The sequence below is a fragment of the Cebidichthys violaceus genome, unplaced genomic scaffold, assembly GCF_023349555.1.
Source record: "Cebidichthys violaceus isolate CVI_PGR_0920_01 unplaced genomic scaffold, fCebVio1.0.p SCAF_65, whole genome shotgun sequence".
Lineage (NCBI taxonomy): Eukaryota > Metazoa > Chordata > Actinopteri > Perciformes > Stichaeidae > Cebidichthys > Cebidichthys violaceus.
The window spans coordinates 937,320-962,475 of NW_027176872.1; the positions used below are offsets into that span (position 1 = coordinate 937,320).

Consider the following 25,156-nt stretch of genomic DNA (forward strand, 5'->3'; position numbering starts at 1 on the left):
AGATACAGCTGCATTCTGACAATGCCTTTCTAAGATCTTTGTTAGATCAGTACATTGTTCTGTCAAATGGTATTTTACTGAGAGTTGACAGTGCTGTGTGCAGATCTCTTGTATGACTTGATGCCATTTTAAGGTCATGGGACTTCCATGCAGTTCAGACACACGTACTCTAATCTGTATGCGGTGGAGAAGTAAACAGAACAAACTGTATTTACAAAAGCAAGAACTCTCCCGTAATGTACTTATTTACAATTTTGAGGTACTTGTACTTTATGCGAGTATCTCCTTCGTACTTTATACTTCTACTGCACTATATTTCAATGGGAAGGTTTTAGCAGTAGGTTTATTTACCAGCTGTATCTTATTACTTTTCAGATGTCAGGCACAAAACACAAGATCAGTTTGTAAAACATGATGAATCATCAATGTAACAATAACACTGGCAGGATCACTTTGCATAGTGTGCATGTACTTTTGATACTGTAATTGAGGTTTTGACTTCCAACATGTCCAAATGTACCACGCAAGGACCTCGTCTTCAGTGTCTGTTTGGTGCCCTCTGCTGTCGATGTCTCCAGCTGTCCTCCATGTTGAAAGTGAAGTATTTCTCCTGAAGCCATGTGAATTCCAAAGGGTTTCTGCTTAAAGAGAAACTGTCCTTCAGACGGCCTGCAGCTCTGCATATGATCATGAGTCATCAGGAGGCTTCACAGAGGATCTCTTTTTACTACACAGAGCTAGGCCAGCATGTCTCTTTTTCATTTCTCCCTCACGTACGTCACCATATCACGCTCACACCGTGTTCATATTCATTCGTTTTTTTTTAATTTAACCTTTATTTTGCCAGGATGGTCCTATTAAGAGACTTTTTTTTCCAAGGGGAGTTCTGGCCAAAACCGGGAACATAAAAGTTTCACACACAAAAGGACAAATAAGACTTTCATATACCTATAAAGTCTATCTATAATTTTTTTAAATTCTAAAAATTAAATAAAAATATCCTGAATTCAATAATAAAAACTTGTATTTATGAATCCCTTCACAAATTCCCACACATTTGATATGACTTATTGATCAATCATATTTATTTAATCACTTACACACAATACTCTGATACAGATCTTATTTGACAGCAAATATACACAACATGAGACGACAACACACACGCACTCGTATCACATCTTTGTTACGTAAAGCCACCCCACAATCTCATAAACACATAGCAGGCCTGGTTGCCGTGGGTTACAGTGATAACATGTAAACACAAATCCTTCAACACTGAGGATGTCGCTGTCAACATAAGCCAACCCATGTGGAATGACGCAGTAAATATACATCTTTTAAACATGATTTGTTAATCCATTTCACATCAAAAACAAACTGTAAACAAAAACAATAATTAAAAGTCTTTTTTTTGTCTTTTGGTTGTAAAAGTGGTAGAAGCTTGCCGTTGGGCTGTTTCACCACAAGGAATGAACATGCAGCGTTGTCATTCAAGCGGCTGATAGGGAGAGGCGACAGTGAGGAGACGGACAGCGGGGGGGGGGGGGGGTAAAGATTTAACTTATTATCAACACTCAGCATAAAGATAAAATGGGGAAAGTGTTAAACTTTAAAGTCCAACAGGTTGCAGTTGATCTTGTCGTAGACGTAAGGATAATACTCCTGCTGGCTCAGGTTCAGGCCCGGGATGTCCATCGCAGACTGACAAAAAAAAAAAAAGCACACACAGAAAAAGACAGTTGAGGCTGTTAGTGTAAAACTAAGAAATGAACGCCACCCATAAGGTCAAATGAAAAACGCTGAGGAAAACACAGCAGCATGTAGTGTTTAGCAAAAAACATCTCACTCCTTAAATCCCAGGCATCCCCGCTTTAACTTCAAACTTTGAAAAACAAACAGATTTGGATTTTGCCAAAACTCCATTTCATGCAAAGTTTCTTATCAGTAACTCATTTAAACAACTAACTGAAACTCATATTTTGGGACAAAATGGCCTTTCTCACTTATAAGGCCTGATTATATATAGTAGCAGTAATATACTTACATTAAGGGCATATCTTCCAATTTAAAAAAAAAAATGTCTTCCTACAAGTGCATTGTGGGTTGATATATGTGTTTGTACACATGGATGTGCACACGTGTATGTATGTATGTATGTATGTATGTATGTATTTTTATATATATATATATATATATATTATTATTATTATTATTATTATTATTATTTTATTTTATTTTTTTAATTAAAATTTTTTTGTGTCCGGTTGTCACATATGTATCACTTTTGTTTATCTGTGTTCTTTAAAAGAGAACTTAATAAAACGTATTCAACATTGTTTAAAGACTGGAACATCAATCAATACAGCCTTATGCCTCAATATTAAAATAGTTTGGTACGCGACTGCAAGTCCACAGCATCGATTGTGTGTAGAGGTTAGGACCACTGTACTTTTATTGCAGTAACCAGCTCTGGCCATGAGAAGGAGCACCTGTTACTATCTCACACAGTGATGGAGGAGAAGCAGAGATTGCAGCAGTAGAGACTATCGGTGTGTCCCACATTAATAACAATTCTATACAGAATCTACTTCATGCTAATCATCATAGAATGTTTTTACTGTTACATATCCCTCCCCCAAAAAAATTGACATTTACCACCTCACTAACAGGAAAGTATTCAGTAAATGGAAAGTGAGACGTCAAACTGAAAAGATCAAGCTTTCATAAAGTGTGGTTTGAGTATACTTCACTTTGTCACTTCTCAAGTGTGAACACACTCAAAAGCTGCTTTGAATTAGTGTGTAATGTGGCTTTAAGACACATGTTCTGTTGTTGAAACTAGTTCTTTTGCAATGCACTACATTACAATATAACATTTATGTCTAAAATAACGACAAAGAATAGTCTGAAAAAGATACTTTGGGATTCTTTTAAGTAATGGAATTATTGTAGGTATACATACTGACATAATATTGTATATCCTAACTTGTGATAAGATAATCATATTATAAGGTTTTTATTGTAGCACATGACTATGTTGCTCCGAGATGTGCAGAGTTTTTCTTGTTGCTACTACCTTGTAGTGAGAGCCGTTACACAATAATATCAAAGTACTCACGTCGATGATAGCAGCTGCACTGCTGTCCAGATGTTTGTACAGATCATTCAGCACCTCCCTCAGCTTCTTCATGGTCTTCTTGGTTGGCTGCAGGAGCATGGCCTGAAAGTTCACCGGCAGCCCATATCTGAAGGAAAACGTTACATAAATAAGTAATGCATAAATCATTTTCTTTCTGTCTTTTGTTTTTGAACTGCTGCCAGTTTATGATCAGTTATATGTATGGGCGATATTAAGACTGTATTTCTGATGACAGTACCTTAAAACAGATTCCACAAACACCCTCAGAGCTTTGATGTGAATCCACGCGATGAAGGCTTCACTGAAGTTCACTTTCAGCCATCTGACAAGCGGGCCCTGCAGAAAGCAGATACAGATTAGGGTTATAGCTTTCTTTGGGGATGTGGCATTCTTACAATCTTGCCCAAACATTAGAGGAAAGAATTTGCAAATAAAAACTTCAAAAAACTAATTTGGCAGACATTCTTAAACAAAAAAATCAACTAGTCAGAATAAAAACATTTCTAAAACTATTAAATTGACATTATCCTAGTGAAAACACTTCTTGCTGTGTGTCATCTTGGGTGATCAGGATTTAAATAATTTTCATCATTAAACTAGGAATTTTCAGTTGGTGTGATTTACCACTTGGAAAACCTTCCCCATTGACATACATTGTCATATGACAAAAAGGTCATTTTGACAAATAAAAGTAACTTAATAAAGTGAGTAACACCAATTGCAGTCAGGATTGACGTCTCTAAGTTTATCTTCATAATGGCTGCTCAGAAAAACATAAAGTATGCATGGCAATAATAAAACATTCCCACAATTTGCCTTGTGGATGATCGCTTACTACGGCATGCCAAACCACTTGTGTGGTTCCTTAAATAGTTCAGAAGGAGGCCTTAAAGTACCCAGAGTGGAACTGTGTCAATGAGCAAAGTCTAGCAGCCGAGCATTGCAAACAAATCTCCAAGAGAAAGCTACACAATAACTACTTACACCAACACTATTTGCAAAAACAAAACAAAACTTAAGAACATGAAACTATGAAAATGATTTCCTGTTCCGTCACTTACAAACTGCTTCTTCTTATCTGTGGAGAGCCGCGTCATCTCCTCTTTGTCTGCCTTCATCTCCTCCTCGTTGTACTGGAACTCTCTCACTGTGAACCTAGAAACAAGATGTCGGGGGCAGTAATCAGCTTCCTTTCATCGTGAATATATCTGTGTGCGTATGAAGTTACGAATATAAACCCTGTGATTCACCGTCCAGTTGATATATTTAGTCAGAGCTATCTATATTTGCCGCACAGTCTGGCTTCTTTTGAACACGTTTCACACCTCTTGCCAATGACGACGCGCGTTTTCTCAGTGTGACGACTCTTACTTGTTCTCTCTGGCTTTGTGTTTGAAGTCGTCGATGGCTTTCAGGAACAGAGTGACGCTGAACAGTCCGCTGTCATTGTCTTCAAACAGCAGACTGGAGGAAAAGACAGGAACTTGTTATACGGCTGATATGATGCTCACGACAAACTGTAAATCAATGTGCATATAAATACAGATGAAATCAAAATCGCTGATGACATCACTCACTTTGAGGATCGGGGCACCACCATCTCAGCCAGGGTCTCATAGGTTTTCTGCCAGTCTGCGTACGCCAGCCTGAAAGAACAGAGGACGAGGAGACACTAAGAGCACAGCTCAACTCTCTTTCTCCTGAGGCCTTCTCGAGAAACAATACTCACTTTGGTACAACTACCAGCATAGTGATGAGGTACTCCGAGTCGAGAACAAAGTCTTCCTTCTTGACGATGTCGGCCAGGCTCCTGGTCAGCAGGCTCCCCCTGGTGGCGTACGACAGTGTTACAATAACACGGACGCGACGCGGAGACGGCGTCGTCAAAACTTGTTCGGGGTCGCAGTAACTTTTCTGACCATGCCGACACCGTCACGTGAACACGGTAGATAAACCGTGAAGTTAATATAGTTTGCCATCTGATGACGTTGGTACATGTGGGTCACTCACGCGTTCTTCCTCTCTAGGTTCTGCAGGTTTCCCTTCAGGTTGTTGTAGGCTGATGCTCTGGCCTTCAGGTCGTTGTCAATCTGGCTTACTTGCTGGGAAACGATGAGAAACGTGGATCAAATTATTTACGACCGACAAGTCAAATGCAGAGTGACATGCCCTTTAAGACACACTCTGTGCTCAGAGCCCCTATAGGCGCTGGATGGGCCCAGCAGGAACTTGAATCCTACAGTAGAGCTCTACCACTGCCATCTAGACTACAAACATAGACAGAGACAACACACAGCAATATCTGTACAAATATAGACAAACGCAGAGTGCAGAGACCTACCTTTGAGATGATTTCAGAGATGTTTTTAAGTGACTGCTTGATGGGATATTTTGCCATGTCCCATTGGAATCTGGTGATATAGGTGACAAGATCAACTGGGGAAAAAAAGACAACAAGAGACCTGTCAGGCTATAATCAGCTTATTATCAGATTATATTGAGACAGAAAATAAAGTAAAGCTACAATTTCATTGCAGTGTGATTTCAGATCTGATAGTTGTCAGTTGGAATTGTCAAGGATTGTTAAGAATATTTAGAACAACATCAGTATGACTTCAGTGTTATTAGCGTTATAGTCCAGTTAACTGTGCTTCGCATTCCCACGGCTTGTTTTGGTGCTAAAATAATCTTGACACGTTGTGTTACTTGCAAACATCAGTGTACCTCCGTTGGCCAGCAGGTTCTCCTGCACTTTGTCTCGACTGTCCTCCAGCACGTCAGCCATGTACTGAGCAACCTTCTTCACCACACTGTGAACAACCGGGAGACATCAATACAACGCCATGCCAACGCAAACTGAGAGCACAGAGCCGGCGCAGACCGAGCGTTCGCCCTGCACATGCTCACACGACCACATCTCCCAAATATAACACACACACACACACACACACACACACACACACACACACACACACACACATCAAAAGCTTTCACATATTCCTGTTAAGGTAATTTCCTGACAAGGCAATTTGTAATATGGCAGACTTGCAGAGGTTCAGGATTTTTAAGCGTTCAGCAGCACTTCAAAAGCAGAGCTGTGTCTACAGTAGTGAAGCCAGCGACACACTGACAGCCAAGTCACACCTCAAGCCTAAAAAGTTCATAAGAAAGTACATCTGCCACTTAGGTTTAATCTTGTCTATCTATAAAAAGATTTGTATTGTTCTGATAATGAAAAATAACCCATATCCAAATAATCCAATCAAAACTCCAATAAAATGCATTTATGGGTGCAATTTTAGGTATTCTCCCCCCCCCCCCCCCCCCCCCCCCCCCCGATATGGTGGACGGAAACTTCCAAAAAGGAACTAGATTAAAGGCTGTAGTCAGACAAAGTGAAACTGTGTGTTTCTCACAGTCTTGGAAATATCTACAGAGGAAGCAAAGCAGAGCTCAGGCAGTAATGGCTCTGTGTGAGTTTTGGGATGTCAGCATTTCCAAAAGGCTATAAATTACACTCAAACGCACTCGGGGCACATAAGTCATTGGGTATAAATACGACTTAAATAAGAGAGCTGCTGGTGTGTCACCCAACTGTAAATTGCCGAGTTTAGAGTGCGAGCCCCGCTAGCCTCTGGCCCCTGTGAAATTCCTCACTGTTACAAGGTAAAGGAAGAGATTAGGGAATGGTAAAGCAGCTACATCAGAGAGTCAGGGGTGCTGCGCAGGATAGGAGATTTTTTTTTTTAAATCATGCACTAAAACAGTAATTCCTCAGTTAATAGCAATGTTCATTCCAAGTCAGAATACAGAGGGTGGCATACCTTTCAACAAAGGAGTCTAATTTGGCCAGTTCATCCGACAGCCCAACCAAGACATCTAGTGTCCCCACCTGTTTTTCAACACAAAAAGTCAAACATCAGCACATTATGGTTTTTGAGTCGTCAGCCCTGAGATTTGCCGTCGTTTTGAAGCGGGGTCAGCGGGGTTGTGTTTTAACAGTGACATCTGAGGTCCAGTCCGCCTACAGTGACATCCAGAGGGGGGCCCTGTGTGCTTATGGTGGCGCCTCTTTGTCCGGGGCCACTCATGCATCGCTAACAGTTCCAGGAGAACATCGCAGCCCCGCGAGGCTGCAAGGTCAGCGGGGTTACTTCACCTTCGGCAAAGAGAGGAACCGAACCAGACGAGTAGGGGCTGCTCTGTGGACAAAAACTTCACCAAAACCGACCGCTTCAACATGCAGGCGACGGATCCGTGTGAAGACTGCTTCCCATACACACAATCAGCTTACTCTTGACAGTGGATATATTAGGTGAGTGATTTTAGCCTATTTTTACATGTAAAACCACCATTTCTTCTTTTAAAGGCTGAAAAGAAGAAACTTATGTGCACATTCTACTACATGAGTCAATAGATTGATTACCACAAAGGCATGCCTCTGTACTTCAGCATGGGAGAAAAGTGTGATGTTGTGAAAAGCAGAGAAGCCCACAAATATCCATGCTAACCTTGAGGTCTGGGATGTTGAACTTGTGGTTGGTGGAGAGGTTGTTGGTACGTGTGGTGGCTGCCATCATGGTGTCCCATGTTTGCTGGCAGGTTTTCTCTCCCGGTGCAGAGATCAACCAAAACTCTGACATGGTTTCGACAGCACTGGTGAAGCTAGAGAAAACTAGAGAGGAAGACTAAATTCAGACTGATGTGTGCTGTGTTATGATACAGCTCAACAGTTCATAAAACATTGAGAAACAATGAGTTTGTCTCTTTGTCAACAGCACTGATATGGTTACAGTGCAGGCTAAGCACTGTGTTTACATGTCTCCCGTCTTTAGCTACATCTTAGCTCCAAAAAGCTGCAGTGCTGTTTACCACTAAGCTAGCAAGCTAATGAAATCATGCTAACCTAACAACAGGAGCTCATTCAGTGTTTTAGTCTATTACAGGCGGTTTCGCCAACACTAACATATTATCATTCAATTACTGCTACTAACGTTAAAGAGGCAGAAATAAGAATGAAATGATAACGATGCCATATACAAACCGAAGCTAACAAAAAAAGATGGTTAAGGTCAAGCAACATCCAGCAGGGATTAGCTACCCGTTAGCCACTTAGCTTTGCTCACAACAACAACAACAACAACAACAGCAGCAGAGGTGATTATGCTTACCTGTAAATACCAAATGTAGCCGTTAGTAGTGGAAATAAATATCGCTGTCTATGGCTTGATAATGTTCATAGTTGCCATTCAATACAGTTGGTGAGGTCTCCTGACAACAGCATCAGAGTCAGCTGATCTGCCAGAGGAACCGGAAGGCCTCTCACTCACGCTCTGCTCACTGGGGAGACTCCGCAGCGACCACGGCCGGTGGACAGCGGGTACTGCAGGGCAAGTACCTGAAATAATGACCGTGTGATGCTGATTATTGTGAGTGAGTTTGATCCTGACGTTAAAGGACACTTCGGTAGGGCAGATGCGTGCGAACATATGTGATGGAGGCCATGCCATTTAGATAAAGGAGGGTCTCAGTGACCAAGCCACACTCTACAAGTCATGTCAAGATTGTATGAATGTCATGCAATAACATAGATCAGCAACCTCCATGAATAAGGACTTTATTTATTACAGTGGGGAAGACATTTCCACGACACAGTCAATTTTACAGAAACCAATTTCGGTGGGGCAACATTTTTACACTCTTGACATGGAATTTAACCAAATTTCCTGAATTGCAAAACGTGATAATAACTCAAACCCCAGACTTGAGCGTCAGTCCACATTCCAAGTGCATTCTTACATTATAAGAGAAGGATACAAGCAATCTTGGATGCCAAGTCAGCAGGCATTTGAGGCTTTCGAGTTGCTAAATTTGGAAAAGCCGGCTCAGGTTTCCTGACTTTGGGTGTCTCCTGCACAGAATCTGAAGGAAAACGCCCCCCAAATGGACATGTTTATAGTTCAGTGGGTCTGGGGTTCATTGTTTGGGACACAATGGTTGGTCTGCCTGGAGCCAACCCTCGACATCAAACGGCAGGTCGAGTTTGCCCATGGCTGGCCAGACGCCAGCCTGCCGGGATGTTATCAGGACACACACACACACGCCGCACACACACACACACACACACACACGCCATAATCAGTCAGTCTGGAGAGTGCAGACTGCTGCTGAGAGTCTGGTGTGTGTTTGTCCTCCATGTTGAATAAGAGAGAAAAGTGTTCAATAAGTAGCATTGAATGGAAAAAAGCATAACTATTTACAAGCTTACTGCCATCCCGACACACACACGCATATCATTCAACATTGTCACCTTGCATGGACTCCCAGAGCTCTCTGGAAACCATCACAGCTACTCACACGCGACTGACCACAGATCACATCTTCCTCCGTGTCTTAAGAAAACACTCACTGTTTTTCTTCTAGTTCTGAAACAACGTGTGCGCTCCAAGGATGAAGGCCTCTCTATCTGCTTTGTATACACTGTCTCTCTGTACACATCCCCTGTTAAATTTGAACCTACCTGTACTTCACCTGGACTACAGTGACCTACTGTTTCTACAAGTTCAAGCACGCTCACATACACACACGTAGTCCACATGATGGCTATATGTGTACATGTGAGTGTGGATACACTGCAGGATACACATGCAGTATTTAGACTGTATCTGTGCAGCTGCATGTCCAGGCATACCGTTATGGGCATTCTCCAACATGACTTACCTGCAGAACATCTTAAAAAGCATAATGCAACATAAAGTGTCTATATTTACTTTTAGTGATGTGGTCTTTCTCTGATGGTATGATTTTCTCAGAAACAATATACCTTCACAGTAAACCACCTTGTATGAACTCAACTAACACAGAGTGATGCTATGAACTTATTAAGAATGACTTATACTGCAATCTATCTTGGCAGAGAGGAAACAAGGGGTGAAATGTGCATCTTTTTTAAGATTGGGTTATTGTTCGACCATCATGGTATATCTTGCTCTATCTCTCCACTACTTTGATACTATTGTTGAAAATGACAAGTCCTGGGAAAGCCCAGAGATAGGTGCTTCCTTTCGGGTGGCATATTGTAGCACCCCCCCAAAAAAATAGAGACATTTTACAATACATTTTTTTAGGTGTGTCAAAGATTGCGTTGAATTTTCAGAAATGTCTATGTAGTTGTCAGCAAATAGACTTTCACTGGCATTCTTGGGTCAGATCGTTTTAATGAAATGGCTTTTGTATATTTGTTGTATTCCTGCAGCCAGTTTCGCCTGCTTAACATTCAGATCAGCGTGGGGAAAAGTTTGTTCGGAGGTCCTTTTACTGAGCAACATTCTTTGGCAAACAGACCTGATGAGTGACTTAACAACACTAGAATCTGTTGCATAACACGAGTTCATGTTGGTTTAAACAGTCACTCAAGTCCCTGTAATGAGTGAATTATTTTTCAAATAGGCAGAAGTACAGTACATTTATAGATGTATTCTCTTGATTCTGTTTATATATTTATTTTAATGAGTTTTTTTATGCTTAGAAACTAAGAGGACAATCAATGGACGATCAATTTTGTTGAAGGTGCTTTATTATTTTATATTTTCGTCGTTGGAACATGTTGTTTATTCCTCTCTGACTGGAGACTCTTGGTCAGTCAGGGTTCATATGCTGGGTCTCTCGAAGCCTGTGTGTTGATGTAATCTGTTTGTAATGTTTGCAAATATGAATTCCTGCTGCACAATGCAGCCACTGGAGTATTTGCCCTCACAGTGGGTGGTACACATGTCTGGCTGACGCATACCCAATGGCTGCGATGGCCATTATGATCCAAACAATGGAAATCAAACATTGCGCTTTACTGGAAGCCACTTTAGATGCTATGCGTGATTAGACTTATATATACATGGGCTCGTTTAGTGTCGCAGAAAACCGGCACAAAACACGGAACAGCTTTTGTGTTGCAGTCCGCATGCCTCTGCAGCCTTTACAATGGACCCGAAGCAACAGTTTTATTAGTGAAACAAACGCTGCTATTGTTTATTTGTTCCCCCAAGGAGTGCTCAAAGCTCATCTAATACACTGAAGAATTTCACAGTTTTGTGACTTCACACCCATTCTGGTTAGCTGCTATAAAAAAAAAAAATCAAAAACAGCCCACCATGCACTGTTACTGTACTTTTATGAGACGGAATTGTAAAGATTTAGGAGAGAACATATGATCTCAATGAAAGAAAAGGGCTTCTGGATATATGGAATCAAAAAGTGTATTGAATCCTGGAAAAACCCAACATTATGCCCAACTTAGAAGTGAGAGCAAGGATTGTTCTTATGTGTATTTCAAGGATACACATTTTTGTGAGATTTTAGTTGATTAAAAACTGCACTGTGTGTCCCCGTCACTCTTTAATAATTCATTGAAACCACTGAACTAAGTGAACATTCAGTAGCCGCAGGCTGCACAGACACAGCTGAAAATAGACTTTGACTCCAGGAAATATGAGTGGATCATTACAACAAAGACAAACACAAACCTTATACACATTTCATAAATATACAATCTCCAAAATTGCAACAAAAAAGTAAAATTCCTTCCTTTGCAAATATGCATTAACCTTTAGAATCCTATAAGATAGATAGATAGATAGATAGATAGATAGATAGATAGATAGATAGATAGATTGAGCTTTCCATGGCCTCCTCCTCCACCTCCTCCTCCTCCTCCAGTGTTGAGGAGGGAGACATGCAAATTTATCTCCTTGGAAGAAACACTGCCCCAGCCCCTGCACTTTCAGAGGCAGGCACAACTTCTCAAAGTCACCACAACAAAAGCAAAAGGGAAAGGAAAATCCATTCTGAGCTTGAACTTGGGGCACAATACATGCATCCACCTACTTATTACTCGTGGGACTGCAGCTTTGCTACCTTGATTTTGGCTTTTGAAGTTTCTGCAGATTTAATTGAACATTATTCTGTCCTTATTACTGAGCCATGGGAAATAGAATGAAGACATAACACAGGTAATTCTTGGAAAATTTGACATTAACCAGGTTATTATAGATATAGCTTGTCAACCAAGTCATTCTGGAAATGGTATGGAAAAATAGAATATACCAGCATATTATACTCATCTGTAAATCAATATTATTTTTAATAATTATTATTATTGCTACTATTATTATTAGTGTTTTTTATTTTATTTTGTACCGTTATTTGTATCCTTATTATTATCCTTATTTTGTATTATTGATAATAATAGCGATAACAATAATCATATTATTATTGCAAATTAGGGTCGGGGTTAATTATTGTAGTAATTTGTGTCCTTGCTGATAAATCCTCCACATGACATCTAATATCGTGTTGAACATCTAAGGTCGTTGTCTTATGTTTTGTTTTTGTGATTTTGACAGCTCTAAACTCCGCCCATCTAAAATGCATCCAGCTGCCCACTCTTATGTAGAATCTAACCGGAATAGCGTTTTATGTTTATATAATTTGTCATTAAGTCATGTTAAGAATTAATGAACATTCCCTGAAAAATACTATCATCAGCTAAATATTTTGGGAATCCCGTTTTTTCGCATTAGTGCTTTGCATTACTAAAACAAAGTTACAATATGAATGTTAATGTGGACTTTATTTTGATAATTTGACCGGATATCATACTGTTAATCTTGGTGTAATGTAACTTGACGTTCCTGTCGGTCGGTGTGCACAATCGACCTCCACCGTTACCTTCCGCTCAGTCGTCACAAATACTCGGTCCCAGCTTGCTTCGACATAACGCTGAAGGATAATAACTCGACCTAATCCACCACGTCCATGGCCGTTATCCTTTTCTCTTTTAGTAACCCCACCACTCTTTGAAAATTCCGCCTAAAAAGAAAAAGCGTTCTGTCCCCTCTTTTGGGTTTTCAGCCAACGTAAGTAACGTTATCTTAGCTAACCGCGTTGTTAGCTTGCTATTTAGCATGTTGTTATATTAACCGGGTCATTTAGCGTTTTGTGCCAACAGTCATACATGCTAGCTTTAAGAGGCTCAAGATAACGTAAACTTTTTGGGATTATCGCTGAAAAAATATTTGTAAAGAATAATTATATCGTATGTTGCTAGGAAGCTAACGTTATATCTTATGCTACCTATGCTAACGGTCGCAAGTTGATCCATTACAATAGCAGCTTGGTATTTGGCTAATCGTTCCGGGCAAGGGTGGAATTGTTGTTACATAGCAATTAATTTACTTCATTCGGAACTGCTAGTCATGATTGCATAAATTCAGTGAACTTTAATTCGGACCATAGTCCATTCTAGTAGAGGGTAACATTTTAAACATTAACAAGTAGCAATTAATGAAACGATGTGTGACGCATACTCTCCTCCCATTGGCTTTTATCACTCAACATTTGCCAGCTCATCAGTTTGCCAGTGTTTCTTCAACACGTAACATATTTGATTGTACAGACACTGTATAACTGTGGAAACAGCTCCGGGTTAGAGTTGTGTCTCTGTCATTGACTGATTACTAAGTGCCCCATCCTCATCTGTGCTTCTGCAGGTGTACAACAACTATCCAGAGGATCTAGGGGCAGCTCTATACCGAGAGCCGTTTGACTTCAACGCAGAGCCACCTTGGGATCCTAGCTGATAGTGGACGAGTTCCTCCCAGGACTCATCCATGTGAGTGAAATAGGTGTAACATTTGAATGCATCCTCTGTGATTGTTTTTCTTAAGATATTTTCATAGTAGACACATAAGCAATATAAAACCATGTTTGCATTTGTCTATGTGTGTCTGTATGCATGGATAAGTATAATTTTGTCTTTATTCAAACTGCGTCACCAAATCTTCTGACAGAAGGAAAAGATGTATTAATAAACTGCGTGTCCCAGTTATATCACAAATAGGCTAATATTTATTTTATATTTAGCATTTCAGATCTATTTTTATCACTTCTATTAAAATAGCAGGGCTCTGTGTTCCACACTTCTTTTGTCTGCAGTAGTTTTTTTTTTCTCTTGATCTGATTTAGTTGCAATAAATGAGATTATTATTTGGTTATAGATATTAATCCTACTAATAGTGACTACACTTTCTACGTAGTTCTTCTTTCTGCATAATAAATTAACTGTGTACGACCCCGTCATGCGTCATCACTTCTTTCAAATGTTATGAGTGACATAGTTGAGCATTTTCTAAGTTACATAAAGTCTTGGTTGATTTTTAAAAGGATTATAGGGTTGAGTTATCTCCCAAGCATTTTTTTAACCCGTGTTTCTGCAGAGGACTCAGTGATTGGTAGGCTTCACAATTAAAGCAAGGAGTTCTGTTCCTGCGTTTGCATCAGAGTCTCTGTGCCATTATTTCTGCATATTATTTCACATACAACCAATCAGACTTCGAAAGGGTTTTGGGGAGTAATGCGCATACTGCACTTTTTTGGAGCGATAGCCCCTTCCTTGTCACACTTGTCAGCAGTAAAGCAGGCTTTCTAGCCACATTGTTAGTCTCCCTATTTAACCTCCCAAAGCTACAGCCATGTCACATCTGGTCCAGTCCAGACTGCTGTGCCTTTCGGATGTATTGTGCAACATTATTGAAAGTAAAGTTGTTGCATCAACGCCGCCTGTATTGTACTTTGTTTAATGCCATCAAAAAGAACCTTTCACGGGTCACCAGCTCAGGGATTAATGGTGATTGTTGGGAGTAATTGACGCTAAAGTAAGTGAACTCTGTGCCCCAGACTCTATTTTCACAGCGGCTCTTTAGAAGAATAGGCCTCTTCCACAAAGCTGTCCTGTAACGTGGAGCCTGCTCCGTGCTCTGATTGGATGCTCCCAGAAAATGACTTGTTTGATTGGGGAGCTCATCAGAAAGGTTCATGTTCCAGCTACTGAATAAACTAGAAACGAGCGGGACGACATCAATGAATGTGTATTATCCAAATATGATTGAAAAAGCTTTGCTTCTTAGACTTTGTGCGCTATGTTGACTTTTCTCATTTCCGTGTACAGTTTGTTGCATAAGTCTAGGACCCCAGGGGCTCGAGTAGGTGTGAGCAAGACCACTTCGGACTAGCCACGTTCTTTATGCCTGTCGGATTAGAAGAAAACGGTTGAGAGGATGAAAGGAATCACTGATGAACCACAGTATTCTGTCGGTCTACTGGAGGGAGGCACAGCCCTCTGTGACGTGATTGACAATCACATTTACGAACAAACTCTGGTAAGGGGTCTCACCGCAACAACATGCACATTCAGCACAAAAACCTGACTTTCTTACCGTCTTAGAAGTGTTTCGAAACACCAGTTGTTGTATTGTTTTGCCTCGTTTATTACATGCGTTGTGCATTTTTTTTCTTATTCATGCACGTGTTTGTTTCCTTTTTCCTCAGTCTGAGAAGAATGCATTCTTTGTAGCGGACCTGGGAGTTATAATGAGGCAGCACGTTCGCTGGCGAACCCACATGCCCCAAATTCGACCTTACTATGCTGTCAGATGCAACAGCAGTCCAGCTGTTATTGAAGTTCTTGCTGCCCTCGGAACAGGATTCATTTGTACCAACAAGGTACTCTCTCATGCTTGCATACTGAGCAGAAAATTGTGTAAATAATGAGTTTACTACCCTTATTTTAAAGGGTAACACATACAGTCCAGTCATTTACCACGTCCTTCTCTACTAGAGCAAGTACTAGTACATTTATGTGGGTTTATTTTGCACAACTCTTGGTCCACAATCTGTAGAATAGATATAGAGGCACACTGACCAAGTGGTCAGTGTGCCTCACTGCCTACCTTTTTATGTATTATTTAGCGTATATTTTGTCTGTAGTATGATGAAATGTCGGTCGACTAGCCCACATGCAGTATATCAAGGGAACGCTGCTCTGACTGCGTCTCTATTGTATTTCAGTCTGAGCTTGAGCTGGTCCAGAGCCACAGTATTCCCTCTGAAGACATCATCTACAGCGGTTTTTGCAAACAAGTCTCCCAGATTAAATACGCTGCTAAGAACGCCGTGGACCTCCTGGTGTGTGACAATGAAGCAGAGCTGCGCAAGATCTCTCGCTGCCACCCCAATGCCAAGTAAGTGCTCGAGGTGTTAGTCCCAGCGCTAATGATCATGTGACTTGAAAGCTGCTGTTCCAACATTGTTAAGTAATTGGCTTTGTGCGATTATGTCACTTTTTTACAAGTCATTAAATATTATTCATCTGACAGGATTTGTCTTGAAATACAGCATGTTGTTTCCCATCGTCTGGCATATTGGGATTGCTAATAACAAAATCATTTGATCTCAGCTGCAGATATTTTGTGATTTTAATGTCCTCGCTTTTCAACTCATTCTAGTTGTGTTCCACTTTTATTTAATTCTTCAAATTTCTTTTTTTTTTTTTCTTAGCAAACCCGTAACAGCAATCCTTTTATTTAATTCAGGCTGCTGCTACAGGTTTCAACAGAAGCATCTAGCCAGGACGATGACATGAGCATGACTTTTGGCTGCTCCCTCAAGGACTGCAGGCACCTGCTGGAGAAGGCTAAGGAGTTGGGTGTGCAGGTGGTCGGGGTCAGGTGAGGCCTGCAAAGATGCACTGTGTGTGGTTATAAAATATAAAGCTCAAGAAGCTTATTTATATAAGCTAAAGAAGAAACATAGATGTGTAGAAGGAGCACAACAGCTCTCAGATCTCTGTTAAACAAATGTTTTAGTCCGACCTGCTACAAGATACAGTTTTAACTCCTTGTGAAGGTGTCAATGTCCCACCATTAACTTCCTCATTTCCTCCCCACAGGTCTCACATTTCCAGCCCCTGTGAGGATGATCAGGTGTACGTTCATGCCATATCTGATGCCCGTTGTGTCTTTGATATGGGAGTGAGTAATGTTAAATATTGTTATGTTACTAGCTGCGCTGTTTAGTTCTGTGTAGAACTGTGCCGAAGCTTCATACAGTACGTTGACAATCAAATTGTAAATTAAGATTTGAATGCTGTGCGGCTTTTTTGTTTAGCATTTCTGTTTCTTATTTTCATGGTTTGGACACTTGCGACAGCTCGAGAAACACTTGTTTGGTTATCACTTGTGTTTTGGTTAAACATTTACAAGCCTTTGTCTGCCTCAGGAGGAAATTGGCTTCAACATGAAATTCTTGGACATTGGAGGTGGCTTCAGTGGATCCGAGACCCAGCTGGAACTGGTCAGTATCTTATCTGCTTTTTACATGATGCTAATGAAGGACACACGGGGCACAATAATCTGTAGACGCAACACAGGTTGAGACATGTGTCATGATATTAAGTTGACTTTACCCGTTGTCTCTGTTTAGAATGGATTTTATCTGGCACAATACAAGTGAATTGCAAGCATCACCACAATGTCACTTATACTGCATTCATGTTCTTTTGAAATTACGAGGAGGAAAAAATAGTATCATTACCGCAGTGGCGGGCCGTGCATTTTATACCTTGGCCTTCAGTGCTGTCCGACTCATTATGAGCCACAGCTATGGTTATTTGTTTCTAGGGGTGTAATAATACACGTATTCATATTAAACCGTTCAGTTTTTACTAGCGCATTTGGAAAATGCATAAGCTTAAATTGTGGGAAATATGATGTTTTCGGTGGACTGCGCTCACGTAGGAGACAACGGGCTGTGACCTCTAAACCCCAAAAAACCTAAAAAAAAAAAACAGCTAAACTAGCTTAGCAGGAAATCCAACACGCTACGATCTCTCCCCGCAGCGTTTAGCTGTTCCCTACTGATTCAAACAGAGCTGAAGAAATCGCCACACAATCCCCGTTTCTCCAGACCATAATTCTTGCTTTGTAAAAAAAACCAGCCCAAACAGATTCAATTGTCCGGACAATAACTCCACGCATGACGGGATGCTTCGTAATTAACGGACAATGCATATAGTCAAAATCAATGTAATTAACACAATGACAACAACAAACTCACAAGAACCAGTCACATATGTTCATATGACAACAAAGCATGACAAATCAATCCAGCAGACCTGCAGCGGAACACGCGTTCTGCTACACAGAATGCTGCACTGGACATTCAGATATTAGATGTGAAAAGCAAACTTACAAAAAGTTCACTTACCAAATGCTGTTTACTTAAAGATAAACTCCATCCTCCTTTCTTTGATTACAAAGAGTTTAATCCCATCGTTTCAGTTCGGGTGCCTGGACCGGTTTTCAAAAGCAACTCACAAATCTGTTTCTCCTCCTTCAACCATTGAGTGTTAAAAAAAAAAAAAAATAGGTTAAAAAAAAAAATCTACACCAAGCAAAATGCTACAAATGTCATAATTTCTTCCATATCTTTCAATTTGAACTCTTACTACTACAACTAAATTCTGCTAGCTATTTTAGGGTTCACAATAGTCACGTGCTCGCCCACTGACCAATCACAGCGCACTGCAGCCTTACTGCAGAGCATGTTACTGCAGACGTACTTATAGGCCAGCTAGAAGGCTCTGGCACGTCAAAGAATACGCCCAACATGTCAAAATAAAGATCTGATTGGTTGAAGACGATGACAATCAACAATATCGTCCCCATTTACTTAAACTGCAGAGGCTTTCACTTGAGAGTCTGAAGGCCTCGGGCCTCTTTTCTTACCTAGAGACAGCATAGAGGTGAAATCTGATTGGATAAGAGCTCTACTTAAAACAAGCTGTGCTGGAAGCAGAGCAACTGAGGAAGACAGTAGCTGTGCAATGGGAAAATGTTTGTATAAATTATAATACATGTAGTGTATTTATGAAAAATTATTAAATTATAAAATAGCTACAACTTTGTGATTCTGTTTAGGCCAGCAGAGAAGGCCTTGAAGGCCCTGACGGCCCACCACTGCATTACCGTTATATTGAATATGTACTGTTGTATAAATGTTGCATCATACAGCGGTCGTAGGACAGCATTTGCGGTAGTGAGAGACCTGATTTTAAATTCCTCTTCAAAGGCAGACAATGTGATTAGATTAAGGAACATTTTTTTAAAGGTCTACCCATTTTGGTTCCTAATTTTTACCGCTGTCATCTCTTTTGCAGATCAATAGAGCAGTCATGTCTATGGTGGACCTGTACTTCCCTCCTTCTACTGGAGTGTCCATCATTGCCGAGCCCGGCAGCTTCTTTGTGTCCTCTGCTTTCACTCTGGCTGTGAACGTCATCTCCAAGGAGGTGGTGGCACGGGATCTCCAGGACCACGCACATGGTCAGTGGCATGATATATTCACTCAGGGTGTACATTAGATTAATAAAGATATTAAAGCTTATGTTGATATGACTGCATGTCCTTGAACAGACGATCCGTCTCCCAACGATGAGCCAGAGTTCCAGTACCACATGAACGAGGGCGTGTACGGATCGTTTGCCAGCAAACTCTCTGAAACACTGATTGCTCCTCCATCTGTTTATAAGGTGAGTCTCAAAGATTCTTAAATGGTTATAAAAAAAATGTCTTTGTGTCGCCATATACAGAATACACACATTTTGTCTTTAATTAAATACCCGTTAGTCAAACTTTCCATCCTAATAAATAATCATCTTTGCTGCCACTTTCTTCTACTCTGACTGAGTAATGATTGATGATGTAATTAATGGGGGGGGACACACTGTGTAATGGGCAATTGATTTCAAGTACACTATTTCATAGTTGTGCTGATATTGCATTTAACCTGAGGAATTTACTGATGATGGAATAACAAACACAAGGGTACAGGTTGTGAGTCAGGACTTTAGGTTTCAGCTAAAGGTAGAATATGTTACCTTTCTGCATTAAAACGTAAAGGGGAGAAAACATACTTTAGACTTATGTTATATATTTTGTTAAGTTGTGTACTTTCATCAACCTTAATGTTTCCAATAATGTTCAAACCCAGAGAAATTTGTAATTTTATTCAAGGTGCGTTACAATACGTATTGAAAGCTCTCACCTCCAGTTGATGGAGATAGTTGTGTGTTGGATTACTAAATAAATGTAATAGATAAATGAACCATAAGTCCCTGCTGTGTGTTAGCAGAACCCATCCCTGGATGCTCCAGTGTTCAGCAGCAGCCTGTGGGGTCCCTCTGGGGATGACCTGGACCAGGTGGTGGAGCACTGCCTGTTGCCTGAGCTCAACGTCGGAGACTGGCTCACGTTCAGCCAAGCAGGGGCCTACAGTATGGGTCAGCCACTGTGCACCGCCACCGACTCCCCACCACCCCCCGTGTACTGTGTCATCTCCTCTAGAGACTGGTAAGGCAGTCAGTGGTGGAATTGTTTTTGCAAAATCCCCCCACAATATATATATATTTTTTTTGAAAATGTTTTCTGTGCAGATTTTGTCCCTGACTCCTGTTCTTTTTCCTCCACCAGGTTTGAGATGCAGGATATCGGTGTCAGCCACGAGGCTACGCTGAAGAACTTCTCTTTGGTCCCTTATTTCCTCAATTCCAGCCAGACAGCGGCTGGTCTGTCTGTCCCAGCTTAGCGATCACCAGACACACGGGAGAACGTTCCTTTACTTGTTCCTGCTGCTAGCTTCCTCCGGTCCACATTCAACTGGGAGGAACTGAGCCCGCTGTGCAGATATAGCTTGAAATAGCTTGGACCAGACTGAATTCATTCTACTAACCCCAACACAGAGTAAAGTATGTGATTAGTCCGGCGAAACCTAAGTAGATGTTAATTAGTATGCAACAAAATGGATGACTCCTTAAAGACGGAGGCGTTCTTCCCTTTGCTTTGGGCGTCCCACGGCACTATTGTTTACACTCATACAGTAGACATGTAATGCTTTTAAATGATTATATTATCTATGTCTTAATTGCTTTTGCCAGTCTTGTAAAGTAATCCCAGATTGAAGCGGTGTATTTAAATGGCAACACAGTTCATAGCGTCACTGCAAGATGTGTATTTATGATTTCAGTTGGTTGTATAGTTAATTCAGTGTGACAAGAGCTTGATTTCGTCATATGTTGTCCTTCTGGAAACGTGATGAGCGCAGTCTGCTCCATTTGGTTGAGAAGCAAAGTGTGTACAATATCTGTGAAGTCTCCTAATCTGTGTTTAAGGCATGATGGAAAATAACTGCTGTATCTGTGTTTGTCAACATGAACAGTAATAAACACCTCACTGACTGGACTGTGAATCCCTGTGTCTGTCTTTTATTAATATTCCATTTCTCAGTAAATAACTGATACCCACTTTCAGAAATGGCTTCATAACAGGACCTGATCCAGTTCTCATCTTGGATAATGTGATCAAAGGCAAACGGATTTGGTTGGAGGAGCTAAATGTCTCAAGTCAAAACCACATAGGAACTGAACAGGAGTAAAGTCTGTCATTACACGGACACATTAAAAAGAATTGTACTGTCCCTGCAAGAAATGAGGGTTGTGCAAAATAGTTTTTTATAACAAAATAGATTCTGTCAAGGCACAAAAGGACAATATGTAACATTCTTTGGTCAAACATCACTGACAAGTAAACATGCCAAGCATTCATTTGTAAATCAACTTGATATTTTCAGTGTAAATGGGAGGGACGCAGTAATTTGAAGTCCAATATAAACAGTCTCATCACCTCGATCTCACTCGACTATAATCATTAAAGGAGCTGTTATTAGCCGACTGACGTGTACAAACCAGGAACACACTGCCACATTCAAATGTCAGTCTTTACTTCGGTGTCTCATCAGGATGTCTCAAAGGGAGTTTGTCGAGGACCGACTCCCGGAGGCGGTGAGGTCAGCGGGCTGGTTGACCTTTAATGCCCAGCAGGGCGCCCTCCTCGCGCTAGGTGCCGCCGGGCGTGCTTGGCGAGGTGGTCGCTGCGCATGAAGCGGCTGAGGCACGTGGGACAGGCGAACCTTTTCTCCCCCGTGTGGGTGCGCCGGTGGCGAGACAGCTCGTCGGAGCGAGCGAACCGCCTCTCGCAGCCCTCCCACTTGCACTTGAAGGGCTTCTCACCTGTTGGAACACAGCCAGTGATGAGCAGTTTGTTTTCATCACAGCATTGAGAAAAGGGAATGTCAAATCATATTAAAATCCTTACCTGTGTGTGTCCTCATGTGGGCCTTGAGGTGGGAGCTCTTAAAGTAGGTCTTGCTGCAGTCCTCGCGGGGACAAACATGAGTGCGTGCACGGGACACGTCTGGCTGCGGCGGGTTTGGTCTTTGCTCCGAAGAGGCGCGACCGGGCGCGGGGGCGATGGCTGGCAGCTTGGCGCCGACGGGGGTCACCAGCGCTGGCTGGACGTAGAGTGTGGGGACACCTGGCTGGGGGACGAGGAGCATCACGGGGCCTTTTGCCACCTGGCCCCCCAGGAGGAAGACGTGGGTGGGAGAAGCTTGTGCTCGCTGTTGTAGTGCGCTGGTGGTTGCTGATGGGATTAGATGTTGCAGCTGCCCGACAGGGGCCGCGACGGCAGAGGACGGACAAGAGACGGGGAGGATCTGGCAGTAGACGGGCACAGGAGAGACCCCGGAGACAGCCTGAGATGTGATTGATTTATCATCGGGGCCTAACAGAGTCACCCGGGTCTGGCTGCCTTCAGCCACATACGGCAAAGTCACATTAAAAGATTTGGCTGCACAAGAGTCGGACTGCATTACAGTACCGTTCAGCCCGCATTCGGAGCTTGAATCTGTTTTAAAGCGTTTTGTACGAGTTCGGGTGAGTCCGTCCTCCCTGGAGACGCGATGGCTGGCGCCATCCGAGGTGTGCCGGATCACGCTGGTGCACCGGAACCGGTGCCGAGGAGCGGTGGCGGCGGTGCGCGTGTGCAGGCAAGTCTCCTCCGTTGGCTGCCGGCTCGGACTTCCAGCCACTGCAGGTGGATGTGAGGTCGCCACTGAGGGGAAATGGGTGGCCTCGAAGCTGGGTGGACTGTATGGCGGCGTCATGCACTGAAAGGAATGGAAGGTCATAAAGTCTTTTATTGACAAACTCAGTCTTGCAAAATATGTATCTTCTTTTAAACCACTCTTGTCATATGGCCATCTTAAAATGTCATTTCCAGCTGTGTGTGCATGTTTATCTACATATGTTGTATTTGTGTGTACATTTTTATATGTTTACATTTGTTGTGATCGTATTAGTCTTTTTTTCCTCCTTCCTTCACTGTTTAATTATTCTTGTTGTTTTCAAGCAGTTTCATTTCCTCTGCCGTTTTTTTTTTACAAGCGGATATTAAAATGCTAAACATATAGTCATCAGGACGTCTTGCTTGACAACCAACATTTCCTAAAAAATTATTTTACCCAACCACAAGATCGGTGTTAAGTGTGCCTTCTAGTGCTTTGTCAAGGTTTGCCCAGAAAGGTCTCATCACTGGACACTCAGTGATCTGTTTCCCACACACTGCAGGTTTGTTCTAGAAAACCCTTAACCCTTACCGAAGGAGAGTCCCGTAGCGTGGCAGACCCAAAGGGGACAGAGTCGTCCTCTGAGCAGTCCGAGGACGGAGTCAAGGGCCGGCAGTGTCGGAGCCTGAAGGCCCTGGTCTTCCAGTGCTTAGTCATGGACATCAGAGCCTCCACAGCCTCCATGTCACCTGCACCCAAAGGAGCCGGCTGGAATTCACCCTGAATGTCTGAGTGGAGCACCTCAACTTCCATATTGCAACTCTTGTATAAAAAATTTTTTTAAAAAAGAGAGAAAAAATGAGTATAAGACAACACAACATGGACTGTTTATTTAATTTGAATCATATATCTTCAATTATATGACATGCTGTTACTCTGGGGAAATGACATAAACCACAGATTGTGTACATTTCGTGAGCAGACACACACACACACACACACACACACCGTGATCAAACGATGCCTTGAAACGTATTGATTAAGCCATTCATCAACATATACAGACTGTGTAAAGGATATCATGTGAAGTGAGCATGATCAGCTGCTGCTCTTCAGCACCAGGGACCTTTCACCTACTTCTTTGGTGGGGGGGGACAAAAGCACCAACTGTGCTGCTTACACAAACCGTCAACCCCTCCCTGACCCGAGCGCACACAGACACACACACACACTCCTCCTGGGTAACCATCAGTGGTGAAGCTGGTGGTAAATGAATGACCTCTGACCTAGATAGAGGCTGCGCTGCTAAACAACCATCATTAGACATGTAACAAACAAATGTTACTGTCGAAATAACAAACCCTGCTCTGGAATATTATTTTTTTTTTCAAGCAATTCTCGCTGTATACGAATGACGAAGTGAAAGTGTATGTACTTACATCTTGTGTGGGTCTGTGTGACGTGTGTTAAGGAGCCCGGTTTCACTGCTCAATAGCGCAACTCGTCCTTCCGTCTCTCGTGAGCACTTCAAACTAAAATTTGAAGTTTCCCCAGTTTTCTCCCTCGGCCTTCCCCCCTCCGCTCCCATTCATCCGTTTCAAACGCGGTGGGGGGTGAAACGCCCGGGCCCCGGATCAACGCCTCGCCCAATGGGACGCAAAGGTGTGCTGGGCGCCGACCAATGGGAGGGCGACTCGGTGCGTGATCGGGGGCTGACTGCGCCGTGGAGGCAGCGTGGTACACAACAGCATGGGCGTGTGAAAAAAAACATTCCTGATTACACGCGCCTCCCTTGACACCCCCCCCCCCCCCCCCCCCCCCCCACACACACACAATCACACACACCCCCAATACACACACACACCATCGTCTTGGATGAGTCAATCTATGTCACCGTCTACGTAAGGAGGAGCAGACACACCTTCAGTGACTAATCAGACTTTGCAGAATTGAAACTGAAAAACAGATGCTTTGTCATCATCTGTTGGCTGGATGTAGAGTCTAAATAAAGTATTACAATACATTTTGAATATTTCACACTTTTCCCAGAAATGTATTCGTTCAATCTGGAGTGCAGGCGGAACAAACTCTCCCTACAGTTTGATATGTCATTGGCTAAATAGAAATGTATTGCCACTGTTTATGGCAGAACTTGTGTAAATATGTGTTGTAGGTCGGGAAGCTGCTGTTTTTTTGTTTGTTTTTTGATGATGGATCACGTCT

The 25,156-nt window shown here is 42.0% G+C and overlaps 3 protein-coding genes across 4 annotated transcripts; 1 reads left to right on the forward strand and 2 right to left on the reverse strand.

Annotated features, from left to right (window-relative positions):
- Window positions 1–1,067: 1,067 nt before the first annotated feature.
- LOC137890503 (V-type proton ATPase subunit C 1-A-like) lies at window positions 1,068–8,458 on the reverse strand. The gene is made up of 13 exons (XM_068734605.1): window positions 8,314–8,458; window positions 7,654–7,817; window positions 6,967–7,034; window positions 5,867–5,952; window positions 5,484–5,578; window positions 5,153–5,244; window positions 4,872–4,970; window positions 4,720–4,788; window positions 4,514–4,606; window positions 4,204–4,297; window positions 3,381–3,478; window positions 3,122–3,248; window positions 1,068–1,704 (listed from the first exon to the last, which is right to left on the reverse strand). The coding sequence occupies exons 2-13, from the start codon at window positions 7,783–7,785 to the stop codon at window positions 1,606–1,608; spliced, it is 1,152 nt and encodes a 383-aa protein (XP_068590706.1). The 5' UTR covers window positions 7,786–7,817; window positions 8,314–8,458; the 3' UTR covers window positions 1,068–1,605.
- A 4,382-nt stretch (window positions 8,459–12,840) lies between these two features.
- LOC137890467 (antizyme inhibitor 1-like) lies at window positions 12,841–21,277 on the forward strand. Of its 2 annotated transcripts, none has more exons than XM_068734550.1 (12): window positions 12,841–13,053; window positions 13,687–13,808; window positions 15,144–15,354; window positions 15,524–15,697; window positions 16,043–16,215; window positions 16,567–16,701; window positions 16,923–17,004; window positions 17,252–17,326; window positions 19,191–19,356; window positions 19,447–19,562; window positions 20,162–20,382; window positions 20,503–21,277. In XM_068734550.1, the coding sequence occupies exons 3-12, from the start codon at window positions 15,253–15,255 to the stop codon at window positions 20,615–20,617; spliced, it is 1,359 nt and encodes a 452-aa protein (XP_068590651.1). In that variant the 5' UTR covers window positions 12,841–13,053; window positions 13,687–13,808; window positions 15,144–15,252; the 3' UTR covers window positions 20,618–21,277. The 2 variants fall into 2 exon arrangements, with proteins under 2 accessions (XP_068590651.1, XP_068590652.1); XM_068734551.1 differs by having other exon boundaries at window positions 20,165–20,382.
- Window positions 21,278–21,516: 239 nt separating this feature from the next.
- LOC137890468 (Krueppel-like factor 10) lies at window positions 21,517–24,456 on the reverse strand. The gene is given in 5 exon segments (XM_068734552.1): window positions 21,517–21,927; window positions 21,930–22,097; window positions 22,183–23,035; window positions 23,525–23,755; window positions 24,373–24,456. Coding segments are annotated over 4 exon segments (1,338 nt in total). The 5' UTR covers window positions 23,747–23,755; window positions 24,373–24,456; the 3' UTR covers window positions 21,517–21,832.
- Between the last annotated feature and the right edge of the window lie 700 nt (window positions 24,457–25,156).

Excerpts from the sequence above, each read along its gene's own strand:
- LOC137890503 (XM_068734605.1), bottom strand. The coding sequence starts at position 7,785 with ATGTCAGAGTTTTGGTTGATCTCTGCACCGGGAGAGAAAACCTGCCAG. Across the intron at positions 5,579-5,866 it reads GAACCTGCTGGCCAACGGAG|TTGATCTTGTCACCTATATC; the intron begins GTACACTGATGT and ends TTTTTTCCCCAG. Across the intron at positions 3,479-4,203 it reads CAGATAAGAAGAAGCAGTTT|GGCCCGCTTGTCAGATGGCT; the intron begins GTAAGTGACGGA and ends TGCTTTCTGCAG.
- LOC137890467 (XM_068734550.1), top strand. The coding sequence starts at position 15,253 with ATGAAAGGAATCACTGATGAACCACAGTATTCTGTCGGTCTACTGGAG. Across the intron at positions 17,005-17,251 it reads GTTGTGTCTTTGATATGGGA|GAGGAAATTGGCTTCAACAT; the intron begins GTGAGTAATGTT and ends TGTCTGCCTCAG. Across the intron at positions 17,327-19,190 it reads CCGAGACCCAGCTGGAACTG|ATCAATAGAGCAGTCATGTC; the intron begins GTCAGTATCTTA and ends TCTCTTTTGCAG.